General features: G+C 35.3%; 1 protein-coding gene across 1 annotated transcript in view; it reads right to left on the bottom strand.

Annotated features, from left to right (window-relative positions):
* Positions 1–2,033: 2,033 nt before the first annotated feature.
* ARSK (arylsulfatase family member K) overlaps positions 2,034–19,393 on the bottom strand; it is a 35,271-nt gene continuing 17,911 nt past the window's right edge. Inside the window, 5 exon segments of the mRNA XM_033109789.1 lie at positions 2,034–3,402; positions 5,151–5,167; positions 5,169–5,373; positions 12,537–12,761; positions 16,894–17,065. Coding sequence (XP_032965680.1) covers positions 3,104–3,402; positions 5,151–5,167; positions 5,169–5,373; positions 12,537–12,761; positions 16,894–17,065 — 918 coding nt within the window. The 3' untranslated portion in view covers positions 2,034–3,103.

Raw genomic sequence — 19,393 nt, 5'->3', positions numbered from 1 at the left:
CTCTATTCTCTTTCTGTGATTTCAATTACATACATACATTTACCATGTCATGTTGTGCCACAGCTCTTGGATGCTCTGCTCCATTTTTCTCCTTTTTTTTTCTTTTTTTTTCATTCTTTGGTTCACCTGGTACCTTGTATCCTCAGCCCTCTGGGAGACTCCAAAAGAGTTTTGATTGTGTAGATGACCTAGCTTTTTCTCCGCTTTTGGTTTTTGTTAACGTAGGACCAGTATTCCCTTGCGGCTTTCTGTACGCTGTGTGGAAGCAGAACTCTTGAATCATTATTTAAGGATACCAGTTTTTTAACATAAGCATTACAAAATTTATGCTTGTTTTGTTTTCTATCTTTCCAAATTCAACAGCTTATTTATTTTTTTTGTCTTAATGATAAAAAGGTTAAGCGTATTCTTCTGAATGTAGTTTTGATTGTGTTATATGTACGTATATGTATGTTTTCATATATGTATATGTTTTCTTCTTTTCAAAATAGCATATAACTAATTTTATGACCTAACAATTATTTAAGATTCTGCTTTGTAACTTTAAAATAAAAAAAGGGCTAAAAATCTTATGTGAGAGTTTAATACACATAATTGTAAACATACACACATACACAGAATATATAACCAGTGTAGAAGGGAATAGTTCTGTTTTCCTCCTTGAGCTTCTTCCACCTACTTTGTGTTGTGACATCTCTTACTTGCTCATGGCCCCTCAACACCAAGGTCTTAGTTTGATTCAGTGATTTATAATGTGGTTTAACAGCCAATAAGAATAGTCCCAACCTTAATATTCATATATAACTACAAAGATAAGCTTGTACAAATTCACTGAAGAATGATAAAGTAAAGGACATGAACTGGCTCATAAAGAAAATTTCAAAGACAGTTTGAAAATTATTATATGCAGGTACGCTTTTGTTTCTGGAAAATATGATACCAACTGAAAAACCATTATAAGCAATACGGTGGTTTGGTACATAATAAATATATAGAAATAGAGTTTGCATAAAAAACAACCAATTAAAAGATACTATGGAAGAAAGAGCCACTTAAAATAGCACCACCAACAACAAATGATAAAACAACTAAGAATAAGCTCACCTCTGACTACACATTAGAATCATCAGCTGGAGGGCTTAAACAGAACAACTGTAAGAACAAAACAGCGCCCAGGTGCCATCCCTAGAATTCTAAATCAGTTGGTGTGGGTTGGGGCCTAGGTGCAATTTTTTTAAAGGTCCCAGCTTTCCAAAAATCTTTATGAAGAAACTGCTCTATATGAAGAAAACTTAGACTACTACTGTGCATTATAAAAGAAGACTTGAAGGAAAAGCATACTCTTTTTTAGGATAATTTGCATATCATAAAGAATTCAATTCTCTCTAAATTAGGCTAAAAATTTAATATGATTTCATAAAAAGACTCACATGATTTTTCAGTTTTGGAACTAGACAAACATATTCTAAATTTGTACGGAAAAAAATAAGTTAGCAAGAGTAGCAATTCTGAGAAAGAAAACTGATGCAAAGGGACTAGTCTGACCAGATATTGACTACTATGTTAATAAATAAAATAGAATGGTCCACTGCAAAATAAAAAATGTTCTTAAAGGACCCAAATGTAAATGAAACTTGGTATATGATAAAATGACATTTCAAATCAATAGAGGAAAAAAAAACTTATTCAACAAAATATGTTATATAATGAAGTGACATTTTCTAACCAATGGGATAAATTTTAGTTTACTCAATAAAAGGACAATTGGGTAGTCATCTTAAAAAAACAAACTAAAGTTATATCTCTAATTTGTAATATGTTCCAGATGGATCAGGATCTAAGGATGAAAAATAAAACTCTGACAGAAGATAAGTGGGGAAGACCATTCTAAATATATATGATATAAAATCCCAAAGCCACAAAAACCATAAAATTTGTATGAAAATACCAATTTCTACATGCCAAAAAACACTAGAACAAAGTCAAAAAATAAATTTACAAAAAGGAAAAAATTTGCAGGTTCTTTTACAGACAAAGGGCTAATATCTAAAGCATGCCTGTAATAAAAAAGACCAACAACCAACAGAAAAGTAGGCAAAGAATAAAGGAAATTCCTATGATTATTAAGTATATGAAAATATGATCTCCCTTATTCATAAAAAGAAAAAGAAAAAAATAATATATTTTTAATCTATCAGGTTGGCAAAGGATGTGAGGGTATGCATTGCTGGTGAGAGTTTAAGTTGTTCTAACTTCTTTAGGGTAATTTGGTTGTATTTAGCATAATTTTGCTAGATACAGTCTTGCCCTAGCAATTTCACTTCTAGATATCTATTGTTAAGTGGAAACAATATCAAGATGCAGAACATTTTACATAGTATGCTACCATTTGTGGTGGGGGAAAAAAGGAATATAAAGTCTGTTTGGAGATGCATGTTCTGTCTCTAAAAGGACACACAGGAAAGTGGTTACATTAGTGGCCTCCAGGAAGGGGAACTGGGTGGCTGGCGGACTCAAAAAGCCTTCTGCAGTGATGGAGCCCTTCCATCCCAAATTAGGTTTCATAAGAGGCGCTCTGCCCGCGGCTCCTGAGCACACAGGCCTCCATTGGAGACTGGGGAGTGACAATGTCTCCCCGCGGAGAGCAGTCGGCGCATTTCCCCACCTATTACCTATTTAAAAATACCCATATCCAGGGTTTATGGCCCTAAATACTCCCATCAAATACACATAAATGGTCCATGTCCCATCAGATGCAAATAACTCATCAGACACCATCAAATACAAATAGCTGCTTTATGGTTCATAAGTAATCAGTAATTGTTAAAAGATTCTATATTCCATATTATTCAGAAGAATATAACGTTATACTATTTGCTTCCATTCTTTTACTACTTCCATTAACTTGTTAGACATTGGTAAGAATGAGGTGTTGATAGTAATCACTTTTGAAAATATATAATTCTATAATGATTGTTTTTTATTTAAAAATAGAATATATTTTTTTAAAGTAAAAATAATTAGTAATTATTACAACTAATATTTAAAACATAATTAATCATGATCTTTTAACATTTCTTTGTAGCTCTGGAACATTATTTTCTTATTTTTGTTCAAATTTTGTTTGGATAGTATGGGTTTTAAGCCACTGATCAATCGCGCTTTCGTATTTCATTGGTTCTTTCAGCCAGTCCTGATGCCACCTAAGGTTTGCTATAACATTTGAATAGTTTTGCCCTATACTTTGTTTCCAGTTGATGAACTGCTCTTTATTGTATTGGTGGACAGAAGCAGAAACTTTAGGGTAATTTATAATGGAACGAAGCTTTTGATCCAAAGAATAAGTAATTTCTGGAAATTTTGTCGCAATATTTGTTAATTCATCTGGATCTGAGGAAAGATCTGAAAGAAAAAAATTAAGTACCTGTTAAAATAGTTACCTATGACAAAAACATCACAATATTATTACTCTGTGACAGATAATGTATTAGAATTCATTTTATTTTCAGTTCCCCTTAGTACAGTAAGATGAAGGATAGTATAAATGGTAAAATCATATACCAAAAGTTAAACACCCCTCTAAATGTATGTCTAAATTATCTTCCTTCCTACCATCATCCTGTTATCCCATTTTTTTCTTATCCATTCTTACTTAGATGGCAGAAACAGTCAAACCCTTATTACTAGTGAGCTGGCTTAGCCCCAATTCTTCCTAATTTTGATGCCTTGCTTACTTTGACATGCAGAGAAAAAAAAAGTAACGCTTGTTTGTCCCAGTTCAATAGCTATAAGAATTCTTTACATAGCCATGTCATGTTCTTGCAACTTCACTTACTCCTAGTTTTCTGTACACATTAGCATTTTGTGCTGTGATTTTTGAAAGTTAGATTCATCAGTACTGTCTGTTGGAGCAAATAGCCATGGAAATGAAAACTTCACTCAATCGTTACCATCGAGAAAAAATGACAAATATTTCATATAACATAAACACCCTTGTTACCGATGATGCAGGGATACAGGATGCCAATCTAATTGGAAAAATAGCACATCACATCTCTTACGACATTTCACTTAAGCTAGTACATGAACAACGCATGTTGAGGGGAAAACCTCTATGGGCCTATTTGAGTGCATTAGTCAGAAGACCCCTGAAGACATTTGTGACTTTGTTGGGTGACTTTAGATGGCACCTCTTTGGAGAAGGGCAGTTACTCAAACCCCAGAGAGGACAGGAAAGGAAGGCTCACCCACTGATCCTCGACTGTCACATCTGCTTTTTGCAGAACATGAGCAGTGAACGAGCAAGCAATGCCCATTACTCATCGGGATGATACTGTAAGGACTTCCTTTTGAAGCCAAGAACCTGCTGCTCTTAGAGTTAAGGGATTTAATCAGTTTGGCCCCTAAAGAATTATTTTGAGTTAATCATTTTGACATTTGTAATTGGGAAGGAAACTGAGGGAGAAATGAATATTAATAATGGCTTTAGCACATCATTTTATGTGCCAAAAGGGGGCAAAGGATAAGTAAAACGTTAATTCTAATAAGGTTAGAATTAAAATTCTAAAATTAATTTTAAATGCTTTAAAATTAATTCATAGACTAGCGAAGCTAGCAGGCATTATTGTACGGTGAAAGGAGCATGGATTTTGGAGTTAGACATTGGTTGAAATCCCAGTGCTGCTCCTTCTTAGCTCGCACAGGTATGTGAATCCCTTTGATTCCTAGTCTTCTCTATACAATGAGGATAATGGTATCTTCTTGTAGGGTTGGAGTGAACATTAAATAATATATGTAGAATGTCAGGCTTCCTAAGATAGAGGTATCAATCCTTTAGAACAGCTGAAACCAAGGTAATGAGAGGGTGCTGACTACTGACTGGAAAAGATAACCATGAATATTAGAAGACACCTTGATCAGAGAAAACAGTGGTTTCAATCTGGAGACCCAGATCAAAAGCCGTAGGGTATTTGCTCTCGAATTCAGATGCTGATTTGCTCACATGGACAATCTTTTGTAGATTGTTGTAGCATGAGAAGCAATGGATACTTACTTTTAAAACCATGGTTAGTGGATCTTTTAGGCAACGCTATGCAGGTCAGCTCATTACACATCATACTACACATTAAAAAATGTATTAACACATTTACCAAAGAGTTGAGGCAACTGAAGCACCGTCAGAGTAGGCTATATACTTCCACTGGTCGGTTCGAAGCATGTAGGTGGAAGCATTCACATTGCACCCATGGAATTCACTCAGAATCCAGGGTGGACGTAGGCGTTTGAATTGGTGTTCGTTCTTAAACGTTTCTGATGACAGTGGCAACAGAGAATATCCACTCAGGTTCTGTGGCAAAGGAATTCCAGCAATATCTATGTAACAAAAGTAATACAGTTTTTATAACAACTCATTCTTTCATTAGTTGAACATTCATAAATGACATAAAGGTCACAGAGACTAGAGTATGGATTTTGTAAATAGACCGCCTAGATCCAAATGCTTATTCCACTAGCATGTAATTACTACCCACATTGAACCTCAGTTTTCTCCTCTATAAAAGAGAATAATAATATACTTGTATTTCATAGGTTTATTTTAGGTTTAATATGATAATTTATGCAAAGTTCTGAGACCAGTGGCTGGCACATAGAAAATCCTCAACAAATATTAGTAAATATTAGTCCTTTATTTCTGAATGATTAATGACAGCTGTTTCTCGCATTTGTTCCACAGGATATTAACAAGACCTACATGAAAAAGGGATTTAGTAGTCACATATGTTTGCAAACAATGGTTAAAATCAAATGGTAAATTTATTGTAGATGTAAATCCATTGCTGATGTGTAACATAAACCTTCAAGTATATAGTATGCCATATGTCCCAAAGTTATTTGATGACAGAACTTTTTACTCTTCAGTAGTATCTTGAGGGATTAGTATTCTGCAGAGCATATGTTGGGAAATCCTAGATTATACTGATTTAGAGAAAAAAAACTTATTTTTTCCTTATTCAATACAGACATATAAAACACCAGCATGAGCAATGCCTAACTTCAAAAGAAGTTGTATTTTTATTATAATGTAATATAATTGCTTTTAAGGTATTTTTTGGAACTATCTTTTTCCTATAGAAAAACTGCCATTAATTATGAATGGGTAGGTGGCATATTTCCAAAATGAGTCTGCAGTTGCCCTCTCTACCCCTTTTTTGATTGCAATGTTCCATGTTTTTAGTTATAATTAAATATTTCCAGTAAAAAATAGAAAGTAATATATCTGCTATGCTAGAAATTAAACAAAATTGAATACGAAAATTAACTTAACTTGACTGTAGGTATTTGAGGAAAAACAGTTTCATTAAAGCAGAATCAGGAAGTGGATATAGACTGCTGTGAGTCTTCTGAAGATACCTGTTTTACATATAACTTAATTACAGACTTCGTATCTTCCATTTCTTTGGAATGGGCATACTATAAGTACTGATCTTCTTCCAGCCAGGCATAATCAGGGACTTTTGAGAGAGAGAGAGACAGAGATTGAGAGGACAAGGAAAAGAAAGAAGGAAAGAAGAGAGAACTATTTCAGAGATAACTGGTTAAAAACAAAAGGAGAAGGAGCAAAGACATTAAAGAGGACGTGCATGAGAGAAAGGGCCTGCCCAAGATGAAAGGAATTGCACCATAAGACAGTAGGCTTCTGACTGCAAGGTCTACTGTAAGGAAAGAAAGTGGCCGGGAAACAGGCTGGGTCGGGCTGGTCTGTGTGTCAGCCATCAGGGGGCACCACTAGCCAGGCACAGGAAGGGAGAGGCGAGGACTCGGAAGATGCTTGGGAAGCAGGAACCAACTGGCATATAGTCATGAGTGGGAAGTTCCTGCATCTAGCATTTTCATAACCCCTAACACTTAGAAATACCTTATTTCATATCTATTCTTAGCCTAAGTTTCCTAAAGAAGCTTGATAGACTAAGAAAATTTACGTGATTCTCCCATGTTTATGTGAGAAGTAAGTAGTGAGGTGGGATAAGAGTTTACGTATTAAGTTTTTTCATTTATTCAACAAACAGGAAAAAAACAAACAGTGGACAAAGCTCTCTTAGAACTTGCGTTCCAATATGGGGAGACAGGCAAACAAATAGGTCAGATGGTAATAAGGAGTGTACTGAAGAAAAATAAAGCAAGATAAGGGAGATGGAGAATGATGGCAGGTATGTTTACGTGCTGTTTTATGTAGGGTGGTCGAGGAAGGCCTCTCTGATGAAGTAACATTTAAATAGAGACCTGAAAAAGGGTTAAAGTGAGCCCTATCGACAGATCTCTGGGGGAAGGGCATTAGCCCAGGGAATAGCAAGTAGAAAGACCCTGAGGCAGAAACTTGCTTGGTTCGTTCCCAAAACACTGAGGTGTCCTGTATGGCTGGAGCAGAGAAAGTGAGGGGTAAATTGTAAAAGCTGAACTGGGGAGGGGAAGAGATCCTGTTGGACGCCCAGGCCCAATTAGAAATCCTGGATCGAAGGGAAATGGGAAACCGGTCGAGGTTTTTTTTTGAGCAGAAAGAAGTGTGACATGGTCTGATGCTAAGTACTGCATGGTGAATTGATTAAAAGTGGGTACAGGTTGAAGGTAGGAGTTCGGAAGCTATTGTAGGAGTCCAGGCAAGAGATAATGATGACTTGTTTCCAGTATATTATCAGTAGGATAATATATCTTTGTAAATTGATGTCAAAGACTAAAACTCATATCAAACATCCATAGTATTTAATAAATACCTTACATATTTATTAATTTTTCTGTGCCTCAGGAAACTGCGTATTCATTTCTCAGATATTTATCAATAATTTCCTTAAAAGCACTTTAGCTTAAACTGCTTTTCAAAAAGCTCATTGATCTTTGTTTAAAACAATTTTCTGTATTTTTTCTTCTGGCAAATCTGTCGTTCTAATTCCATTTTAAGTAAATTTCATCTTTCTTGGCAGTATAAGCAAAGATTAAAAGGAACTGCAAGATTCTTAATAAAGGGACTTAAATTTAAAGCAGTAATGGGTAAAAATGCACTCCTGATCTATGTGATGGTCTCCTGCAGAGAGAAAAGATTATATTTCCTCCTGACCATATTGGTAGATAAAGGATTAGACCGGTATGGCAGTGATGCAAACTACATACATTTTAAGGGCATACCTAAGAGGAATAAAAAATATTAATGATAACATCTAACATTTCATTGCTTACCATGCATGTTCCAGTCATTGTTCTAAACCATAGAATTGTCACTATTATTTCCATTTTATTGATAAGAAAAATCGAAGACCAAAGATATTAAGTAAATTTCCCACGGCCATACATTTGGTAAATTCTGAAGGAGGGATTTGAATTTACGCAGTCCAGGATCTCTGGACTCTTCAATACTATACCACAGGTCTTACTTTACTGTAGTTATTCAACTCCACAATATTTTTCAACCAATAAAAACAAAATAGTCCATACCAATTTGTAATTCCACCAACAGTGCATGAGGGCTCCCTTTGCCATTTGTGACAATATGGATGGACCTAGAGGGTATTATGCTAAGTGAAATAGGTCAGACAGCGAGACAGATACCGTATGATTTCACTTACATGTGAATGTGAAAAACAAAATAAATGAACAAACAAAACAGAAACAAACTCATAGATACAGAGAACAAACTGATAGTTGCCAGATGGGAATAGGGTTGGGGAGATGGGTAAAAAGGGAAAGGATTAAGATGTACAAATTGTCAGTTACAAATAGAAAGATAGCCCCCAGTCACAGCGATGTAAAGTACAGCATTGGGAACAGAGTCAATAATATTGTGATAACTATGTATGGTGTCAGGTGGGTACTAGACTAATGGGGTGATCACTTTGTAAGTTACATAAATGTCTAATACGCTATGTTATACACCTGAAACTAAATAATATTGTATGTCAACTGTAATTGAAAAGTAAAAAAATAAACTACAAACAAATAGTCTCTGTAGAATGCCCCACCCAATCCTCCACTAAGATCCTGTAACAATGAAGCTTTGCAGTTTAAATCACTAGCACTAAACATTTTTTAAACACAACTGTATTTTTATATAATTAAATTTTCACAATTCAAAAAATCTGGATTCATCTTTTATGGAAAAGGAAGGCAGGTATTTTACAAAACAATCAACTATTAAAAGAAAATAAATTACATGAACATAAGGAGTTTACAAAAGAAAATCAAAACAATTTTAATTTTAAAATGAGACTACCTTTATTGTAACTGAGCTAAAGGATCCTGATACTAGGTTATTGGAGAATAAAATATTTTAGGGAGTAATTATAAAAGAATAATCTCTGAAATAATGATGTCAACTTTAATGATATAAAAAAATTCCTTTTAATAAAAATGGCACTTTTCTGCTGGTATTAGAAAATGATAATGTGATAGTATACTATAAGGACCTACAAAATAAATAGACTAAGTATACTCTTCCTACTTTATCATTAAATATCAATTTATAGAAAATAAACACTCTTTTAAAATACCTTTAAAAAACTATTGTAAATTCAGATTTTTATAAAGCATTGTAGCATCTTAAATTTCAACACGCTTTTTATAGTAAGACAGGTTTGTTAAAACAGAAATCCCAATTGGTTTTCCTATTCAAAATCTTTCTATTTAAGGTTTGCGAATCACCATTTTTTTATATGATAGTTCTAAAGCCCATAGAATGGATGAAAGAGGAATTCTGGCTTGAGGCTTTGACCTGAGAAATTTAATCCCATACTCTCTGTGTGTAAATTTGATTCATACAAAATAATATAGCTATGGCTAAGCTAATAAAGAAAGGACCTTAGAATTACAAAAATAGATTGTTTTATTGTTTTATATCTATTTTAAGCTCCTAATTGGTTAGAAGAATTGCAAAATATGAAGTCCTTTGTAGATACTTTATCAAACTCTGTGTGAGTTACTTATTAGCAGAGGTAAAACAGAACATGCTATCCCACAGCATACTAAAGGAGATTTAAATACACTTCCAGAAGTGAGCAGTTTCATTTTAAAAGGCTGAATCGGATATCACATTAAACATAGACCATGAGAATTCTCTTTGCCTTGTTGGCTGGTAAGGCTGTTCAGTAAGACAACAGACTTAGTTTACGCCTGTTAAATCCCAGTATAATTGTTAACAATATCCTTTTACTGCCCAATAGTGCTATGTGGACAAAAGTCACTATCTCAATAAGCAACAGACAAAACAAAATAAAACAAAACCCCTGTTCACATAGTTTTTGTTTCCTTTTTAAAACTTTACTTTTCAATTACTGTTAACATACAGTATTGTTTAGTTTCAGGTGTATAAAACAACATAGTGAATAGACACTTATATTATCTCACAAGCGATCACCCCAGTAAGTATTACACATCTGACACTGTACATAGTTATTACAATATTATTGATATATTCCTTATGCTTTACTTTATATCCCAGTGACTATTTTTTTCAATTATAGTCGACATTAAACATTATTTTATATGAGTTTCAGGTGTACAGCATAGTGGTTAAACATTTATATAATTTATGAAGTGATCCCCACGATAAGTTCAGTATCGACCTGACACACTACACATAGATTTACATATTATTCACTGTATTCCCCATACTGTATTTTACATCCCCATGACTATTTTGAAACTACCCAGACTACATCTTCTTTTCACTAATAAAACGGGGGCCATTTCACATATCATTTCACCTTTTAAAATAAAATTGACTAGTTTTTACCCAATCTATTACTACTAGATATTCATATAGCTTCTATTTTTAAAATATAATTTTATAATAAATATCCATGGAGATAAATCTTTCTTATAGGTTATTTTCTAAAATTGTAATTTTAGAATTGGATATGCATGTATATTTAATAAAATAGAGTACATACTATTTTTATCTCAAGATTATAAAGTAGGAAATTTTGCATTGTGGGCAAATATAAAACAGTATTTAAAGAATAATGATTTAAACAATGCATGTTAATCGACTACCATATAAGGTGATAGGATGAGTGGACCAGACAAAGAGGTAGTGTAGACAGCTCCCTAAATGTATCGGATTATTGAGCTGCCAGAGTCAAAAAACAACAAACAGAATGCCAGATATCACTATGAAATACATTGAGGGAAAAACTGAGAAATAATCACCCAACCTTTTATCATCTTTTGCAGTTCTGGTCATTGTACCTCAAGAAAAATAGAACAAGGCTAAAAGTTAAGCAAATATGAGGATCCTCAGGAGTTTTTCGTTGCAAATGGGGAAGGTTGGGAGGAGTTCTAGAGGAGGGAAACTCTAGAAGAGAAGCTGTAAAGAAATGCCAATATACATAAAGCATATATTCATAAAATTATAAAGAGGATAAGAGGTACTTACACACATACATAAATTACATGTACATTTCTTATGAAAACAGAAATGAGGAAAAGTAATAGGGATTGGCTAAAAACGGGATGGAGTCAGAAAGTGGCAGAGATATGGCTCAGCACGAAAATAGCTTGGATGCGGGAGAAATAGCAAATGATGACTAAGACATTGAAGAGATTAAAAATATACAATCAGGCAAAGGAACAACAAAGAAGTGCATTCAAAAATATATAATTAGGGATGTGAAATTAAAGAGAAAAGGAAAGGGCACTGATATCAATTAACTGTAAAGAAATTTAAGACCCTGGAATAGTTAAATGGAGGGAAATACTTAGTAGCGGAAGGAGGGAGAAAAAAGACTCTCTTATTTCTTGATTTTCAGACACACTTCTTTCACTTTTTAATATATATACTATATATATATTATGTTGTGTTTCTGTTTCTTTCACTCACCAAACCTATTTATAAATTGACGGTACTTTCTGCAATTGAAGGCGCCTTAGAACGTGGAATTACATATTTAAATGTCATTGAATTTAAAGTACTCTGCCAAATAGATAGAAACTAGCAGTTCTATATTATCCCCTCTGAATCTGATGACGGCGGTATTTGAGTCAACACTGCTAACTACCACTATGCAAATGTTCTTGCAGACCTATGGTTATGCTTATAGACATTAAGAAGCTAGTAAAACAGATAGTACTGAACAATCTAAAGATTCTCAGGAAAAATATATTGATAGCATCAGATTAAGGGACTTTTCTAACACTGTACAAAGTTAGTAGTTTCAAAATGGATGAAATACTCGGAAGTATTTCATTTCAGGGAGGTGGAGGTAGAGAATCAAATGATATACAAATCATATCTGTAAAGCTATAACCTGAAAATTTTACATGGCTTACTCTATAGTCATATCCTGATTGTGAATCTTTTGAAGGAAAAATAACTGCAGTGAGTGAAGGCCAAAGGAAGCTGAGGAATATTGTGTTCATGTTTCAGATATGGATTTGACTCACAATTAAATGAGCTGCTCAAGGTTTAAACAGTCAGCAGAGCCTCTGACTGCTTTGCTTATTTATTCTCCAGCATTATTACAAATAAATATTTACAGAATTGCATTACTTACCAAGCATAGTAGGGTAAATATCCACAAGAGAAACCACATTTGATACTTGTAGGTTGGCCTTAATTCCTGGCCCCATTATCAAGAGTGGAACATGGGCACTAGCTTCGTACATACTCATTTTATAAAACTGACGATGTTCCATGGCCAGCTCTCCGTGGTCTGAGGTGTATATGACAATAGTTTTCTGAAGAAGGTCTAACTGGCGAAGAGCCAAAATAATTTCACCTACAATATAAATCATGATAAATATTCATTACCTTTTAGTTCGTGTTTATTCTATCAATAAGTTTATAACAACTCTACCCTATAAGAATTTGTCCGGATGCTTCTTAACATCAAATTATCTATTGTTCTTAAATACTAAGTTATACCAAGTTTCACGTGCTTGTTCCTCTGTTAACAGACTAGAGAGAGGTAGGAGAAAATATAACACCTATAGGATAGTTTCTTTATCTGGAGATCACGCTGGCTTCCTTTCTATGTTTCTATAGGAAAATAGGGGGAAATTTTCCATTCAGTGACTCGAATGAAAAAAGAAAGACAAGTCTGGATGTCAGCACTGTATGTGTCTCAGAGGATGGTAAGGATTGATATCACACTGACCCACAATTTCTGCCTAATGGGAGGTAATAAAGGGGTCAGAACTTCTCCTTCCTCTTCTACTCTTGCTCCCAAGTCCCCATTGGCCAGACCAGGCCCACGAAGTTGCTGAGGGTTATGGAGCTTCCCACCTTTGAGGAAGGGCTGGCAGCAGTACAGACAGTATATGAATGTGATTTAGCATATTCTTAGTCAGGAAATGCCTGGACAGTAAAATTGCTCTGATCAGTCCCTGTTTCTTAGTGTCCTGAAACTTCCTTCTCATTGTCATTATGAGAATCACAGTAAGGTAGAGTCCAGACAGAGGAGTCATCCCTATTTTGGCAGTTCCTGAATCTGGGATACAGGGGTCTGTGTTATTACAGACAAAAACAAAAACAACACAGGTGATTCAGAGGTCCAGTCAGAACTGAGACGCACTGCTCTGTGGAGTTATTTACAGAGTTCAGACCATCCGGATCTTTCGACTGGACAATTGTAATCGCTTCCTAATTGGTCTTCTTGCCTCCACGCCTCTTTCCCTTCCACCATATCCCTTGCACCAGTCTGGTGGATCTCTTTCTAAAATATCTGATCATGTCACAGCCCAGCTTAACTGTTTTTCACAGCTTCCATTGTTTACTTCTTAAGCATGACGCACAAAGGCTCAGCACCCTCGGCGTCCCCCTAGACCTTTAACGTTCACAATCCTAAACAACGTAGTATTCCTGGAACTAGTAATAATTAGTTTAGACTTTCTTGCCTCTGTACCTACTGCGCCTTCTGTGTCAAATGCCCTTTCTCTCACCATCTATTTGGCAAACATCCATTCTTCCTGTGACCCAGTTCCAGCATTTCCTCCCTGGTGAAGCATTTCCAGCTCCTCCAGGGAGAGTGCATCACCTTGTCCTCCAAGACTCCTACAACTTGTAGCTGCTGTAGTTACAACAGCGTATTATAATTGCTGGTGTTTGCACTTATTCAATAAATGTTTACTAAGTTCTTACCGTGTGGCAGGCACTATGGATGCAAAGCTACCGTGTTTCCCCGAAAATAAGACCTAGCCAGACAATCAGCTCTAATGCGTCTTTTGGAGCAAAAATTAATATAAGACCTGGTCTTATTTTACTATAATATAATATCAGGTATAATATAATATAATATAATGTAATACCTGGTCTTATATTACTATAAGACTGGGTATATAATATAATATAATGCAATATAATATAATGCCGGGCCTTATATTAATTTTTTTTTTTAAGAGATGGAAGCTCTTTTTTTTAAAGATTTTATTGGGGAACGGGAACAGGACTTCATTGGGGAACAGTGTGTATTTCCAGGACTTTTTTCCAAGTTAAGTTGTGCTTTCAGTCTTAGTTGTGGAGAGTGCAGCCCAGCTCCAGGTCCAGTTGCTGTTGCTAGTTAGGGGGCGCAGCCCACCATCCCTTGCAGGAGTCGGACCGGCAACCTTGTGGTTGAGAGGATGCACTCCAACCAACTGAGCCATCCGGGAGCTCAGTGGCAGCTCAGCTCAAGGTGCCGTGTTCAATCTTAGTTGCAGGAGGCGGAGCCCACCATCCCTTGCGGGACTCAAGGGATTGAACTGGCAACCTTGTGGTTGAGAGGATGAGCTCCAACCAACAACTGAGCCATCCGGGAGGCAGCTCAGCTCAAGGTGCTGTGTTCAATCTTAGTTGCAAGGGGTGCTGCCCACCATCCCTTGCGGGACTCCAGGAATTGAACTGGCAACCTTGTGGTTGAGAGCCCACTGGCCCATGTGGGAATAGAACCGGCAGCCTTCGGAGTTAGGAGCATGGAGCTCCAACCACCAGAGCCACCAGGCCCACCCCTTATGTTAATTTTTGCTCCAAAAGATTCATTAGAGCTGATGGTCCGGCTAGGTCTTATTTTCAGAGAAACACGGTAGACAGCTAGGATGGAAGGCTGAATAAGACTAAAGGTCCCCACCCTCATGAAGCTCGTATTCTTCAAAGGAGATGAATAGAAAACAAGTAAATAGACAAAATAATAAAAGATTATGATGTAAACAAACAAGATACAGAGTACGCAGGATGACTGGGCTGGTACACTAACTTAGAGTGCTTGGGAAGATCTCCCACAGGAGTGATATCTGAGCTGAGAGATGACTGACAACAGCCAGCCATGTAAAACGCAAAGAGAAGGGCATCCCTGGCAGAGGGAAGAGTGAACGTCAAGGCCCTGAGGTGAGGTAAATCCTACAGTGTTTTTAATTAATATATGATTTTGTGATAATATTCAACTTAATACCACCAGTACCTAACATACGAGTATTACCTGACACGTAGGAGGTATGACATGTTTGTTGAACAAACACAGTGAACGGTAATAAATACTATTTGGTGACCAGACCAGTTGTAGATTTAACCACAAGGATTCAATATATTTCATAAATTTGTAACTTGAAGTGAGCTGCTGCATTTTTTTTTCCTGAAGAGATTTCAAGAGTAGAATTCCCATGCTCCCTGCTACAACATTATATGCTATTTCACGTTAGTCGGTAGGGATGGATGGTTAGCTGCAAACTTTCAAAAGAGACGCCCAAGGTGCAAATTCATCACTAACATCAGAAAATACATAATAAATACAATTCAACATTTGTGTGGATTTGGGATTACAGAAAGTTACATAAAATCTTATTTGCATTTAAGATTGAGTAGTTGGAAAGTCCTTACGACTGTTTTAATACATATTATACTTGCTACATTATAAGTAATTTATCCATACGGCTGTTTTCCTTTCTGTTTTCTACCTTTCTATTGCTTTTTAAGAAACAACCATTCACTTCTTCACTCCTGAGGTTTACTTTGTACAGAAGAGGTGCTGCCTATACCTTGCGAATGCAATTATGCTCCATTCCAACGTGCCGCAAAATAAATCACATGGTTTTATGAAAAGAACTGTTACTAAAATGGTAATTTTTTTAAACCAGGGGTTTCTCTACATCTGAAGAGGAAATTGCCATAACTCTACAAGTGAGTAGGCAAAACATTTTGTTTACTATCATCTTATGGAGACAGGTTTGGTTTTGAGCTGAATTCGAGAAGGAAATTCAGTATGATTCTGGACCAGAATATACCTGGGGAAACTGAGTTTCCCTTTAGTTAAGCCTTACTCTAAGCATCTGGGGAAAATGGATTTGTTTTGCAGTTATTACAAGTCTAGGAGAAGTCACAAGATTCTATAACTACACTGTCTAATCTCCTAGAACCTAAGCTGCCTTACCATTACCTGTCACATGTGTATCCCTGTTGGGCTGAGTACAGACATACCTTAGAGATATTGCTGGTTCGGTTCCAGACCACCACAATAAAGTGTGTATCATAATAAAGTGAGTTGTAATCTTTTGCTGGTGGAGGGTCTTGCCTTCAATTTGTGAAAAAACAACCCATCTGTGAAGTGCAATTAGAAGAGGTATGCCTGAACTCATTACTGATTAAAGCTGGAAAAAGGTTTTGGTTTAAGCAGATAATACAGCCTTCTATGACCCTGTATGTGTGAACAAATCTAAATACTTATTAATAATTAAGATAGAAAAGGCTCTATCTACTATTAATGTAAATTATCCAATTTTTATATGTATCAAGAGTCAGAACCTTAAACCTGAAGTATCTTAGCAACTTTTATATGAAATGATCTGAGGATGTTCGTACGAGTTACCAACCAGCATAACAGTTTGTTTTGAAAACTATTATACTTTTTCTTCATGTAATTGCTTATTAATTATACTACCTACCAAGCATGGCATCTGTCTCAGCACACATAGCATAATAAAATGCTCTAATAGTCTTAATTTCCTTTTCTGTAAACTTCCCAGTGCAGTTTTTTGTGTAAGAAGAGTAATAATCTATAGGGTGCATTTCTGACAGAGGCGACCACTTTGGGATTTTGATGGCATCATAAGACACCTAAAAAGGGAAGAAAAACAAAGTAGTCATGTTCCTCTCCTCCAACAATTATGTGTGGTGACCTAGATATACATACTTTAATTACTTAGGATAGTAGAAAAGAATGGTTATGAATTATGTAAAGAAAATAGTAAATCAAATACATAAATTAGGAAAAATTGTTAATACAGTAATGCAAAAGGTATTATATATATCAATATCTTATATATAGTGAGACAGTTGTAAAAGTTATTTTAAAAATTATATGGGTCAATGAAAAAAACACAGTATAGAAAAAGTGTCCAAGCACTTTAATATAGTTGTATGATCAATTCAAATTTCAGAAACAACCAGAGACTCTAGACTCCTTTTTCCCATAGTTCACTAGTAAAAATGGCAATATCTAGTGAGAGAGCCAAATGTTTGTTAAAAACAAATACAACTTTTTAATATATATAAATGCTTACAGTTTTGGTGCAAACAATTAAGACTAGACTTAAGTCATATATATCGTTTAGTCACATAACTTTAAAAAATTCAAGTATCTACTTACTATTTACTCAAAAGTTATTTAACTCATTTCATTAGGCTAGTACTGATTCCAGACAAATTTTTCTAGATGGAACCAGTTAGAACTTTTTAAGAAGACATGATGTATTTAGAACTCTGACATTATTTCCTTTAAAATAGTGTTTCTGATCCGAGTTTTTAAGGTAACTTAAATTTGATTTAAGGTGATAACATTTAAAAACACAGGCAGCCCTGCCTTTGCATGATTCAGATATATACAGATTTCAGTTACCACAGTTCAGTTAAATAACACCAGTCCCTTAACAACAGGGTTCAATTTTAGTTACCAAGGTATATTAACTGTGAGTTATTGCATAAAATACAAACTTTCACATTCCTATGCTGCTAGCTCTTTAATCTATAAATCACTATATAAATTACAGATGTGTATTGCAATCAGTGACTAATCCGGTCATTTCTTTCAAAGTCTGTCTCTGGTCACTGCATGTCTTTTATTCAATATATACATAGACAGTAAAGTTGTGCTGCTTCCTGTCCCCAGTGATAAATTCATGTGACATTGTATAAAAATAGATAATCAAAAAAGGGAATTGGTCAACAAAGGTGAATGTACAATAAAGAAGTAAAAAGTGGTAACACTGGAAATAAAATTTGAATCATATGTTAACTGCAGTTACAGAAGAAATAGCTGACCTGGAAATGTTGTCACTACTGGCAGCCATTTGAAACACTAGATGTGCAGCCAGAGAAACTTACTGAAGATACATTTATTTATATAAATGAGAAAGGTCACTGCAAAGAAAGGATAAACATGACCTAGAGGAAGTGACAGTGGCAAAAATCTTCACATTAAAGGAACTCTCAGAAATATATCACAACATTGAAAGTGCAAGGGTAAAATTTTGGAAGGTGATCCAAATTTAGAAAGGAATGTGACAATTTGCCGAGACATAGAAAAGATGCTTGCTCTGTATCTAACTTACATAATGAGAAGGCAAACGCTGTTCAAACTACTCTTCATATGTCTTTTTACAAAAACCAAAACACTTTAAGTTTCAGTGTTTCTAGTATTTTCAGTTACAGTGCATTAAATATTAGTTTTACTATTTTTTTCATTTCCCTATACATTTGTAACCCAAAATAAGAGTTTTAAATGTTTTCACAAATGTTTTTAAGAGTCCTAGAAAAATGGTCATTTTCCCCAATTGATTATTAAGATCTTTTTGTTATCACTTTGTGAAGAGTGTAAATGTCTATTACATTGTTTTGTACACCTGAAACTAATAATAGTAAAAAAAAAGATCTCTTTGTAGTCTGCTTGTATGGTTATTTTTGTGATCCTGAACTATGCAAAATGAACACGGCCTGCACTCCTTAGAGAATGTCTTTCAGTTTCTCTTTTTATAGATATACGAGGTCTGACAATTAAGTTAGCAAACTCATCCTAGAAAAAGTGCTACACACCTCATTGCTGAATATCACTATGGTCACCTTCGAAGTACTCCCCTTGCGAAGCTGTGCACCAACGTTATTGCCTAGTCCACCCTTCAAAGCAATTTTGGAACTTTTTGTCTGGAATGGCCATCAGAGCTGTTGTCGTATTACCCTTGATGTCCTGAATGTCATCAAAATGTCTTCCTTCCAATATTTCCTTTACCTTCAGGTAAAGAAAGAAGTCATTGGGGGCCAGATCAGGTGAGTAGGGAGGGTGTTCCAATAGTTATCTGTTTTCTGGCTAAAAACTCCCTCACAGACAGTGCTGTGTGAGCTGGCGCATTGTCGTGATGCAAGAGCCATGAATTGTTGGCGTAAAGTTCA

This window comes from Rhinolophus ferrumequinum, chromosome 7, assembly GCF_004115265.2.
Source record: "Rhinolophus ferrumequinum isolate MPI-CBG mRhiFer1 chromosome 7, mRhiFer1_v1.p, whole genome shotgun sequence".
Lineage (NCBI taxonomy): Eukaryota > Metazoa > Chordata > Mammalia > Chiroptera > Rhinolophidae > Rhinolophus > Rhinolophus ferrumequinum.
Note: the sequence above shows the minus strand (reverse complement) of the source record. Positions and strands in the feature narration are given on the sequence as shown.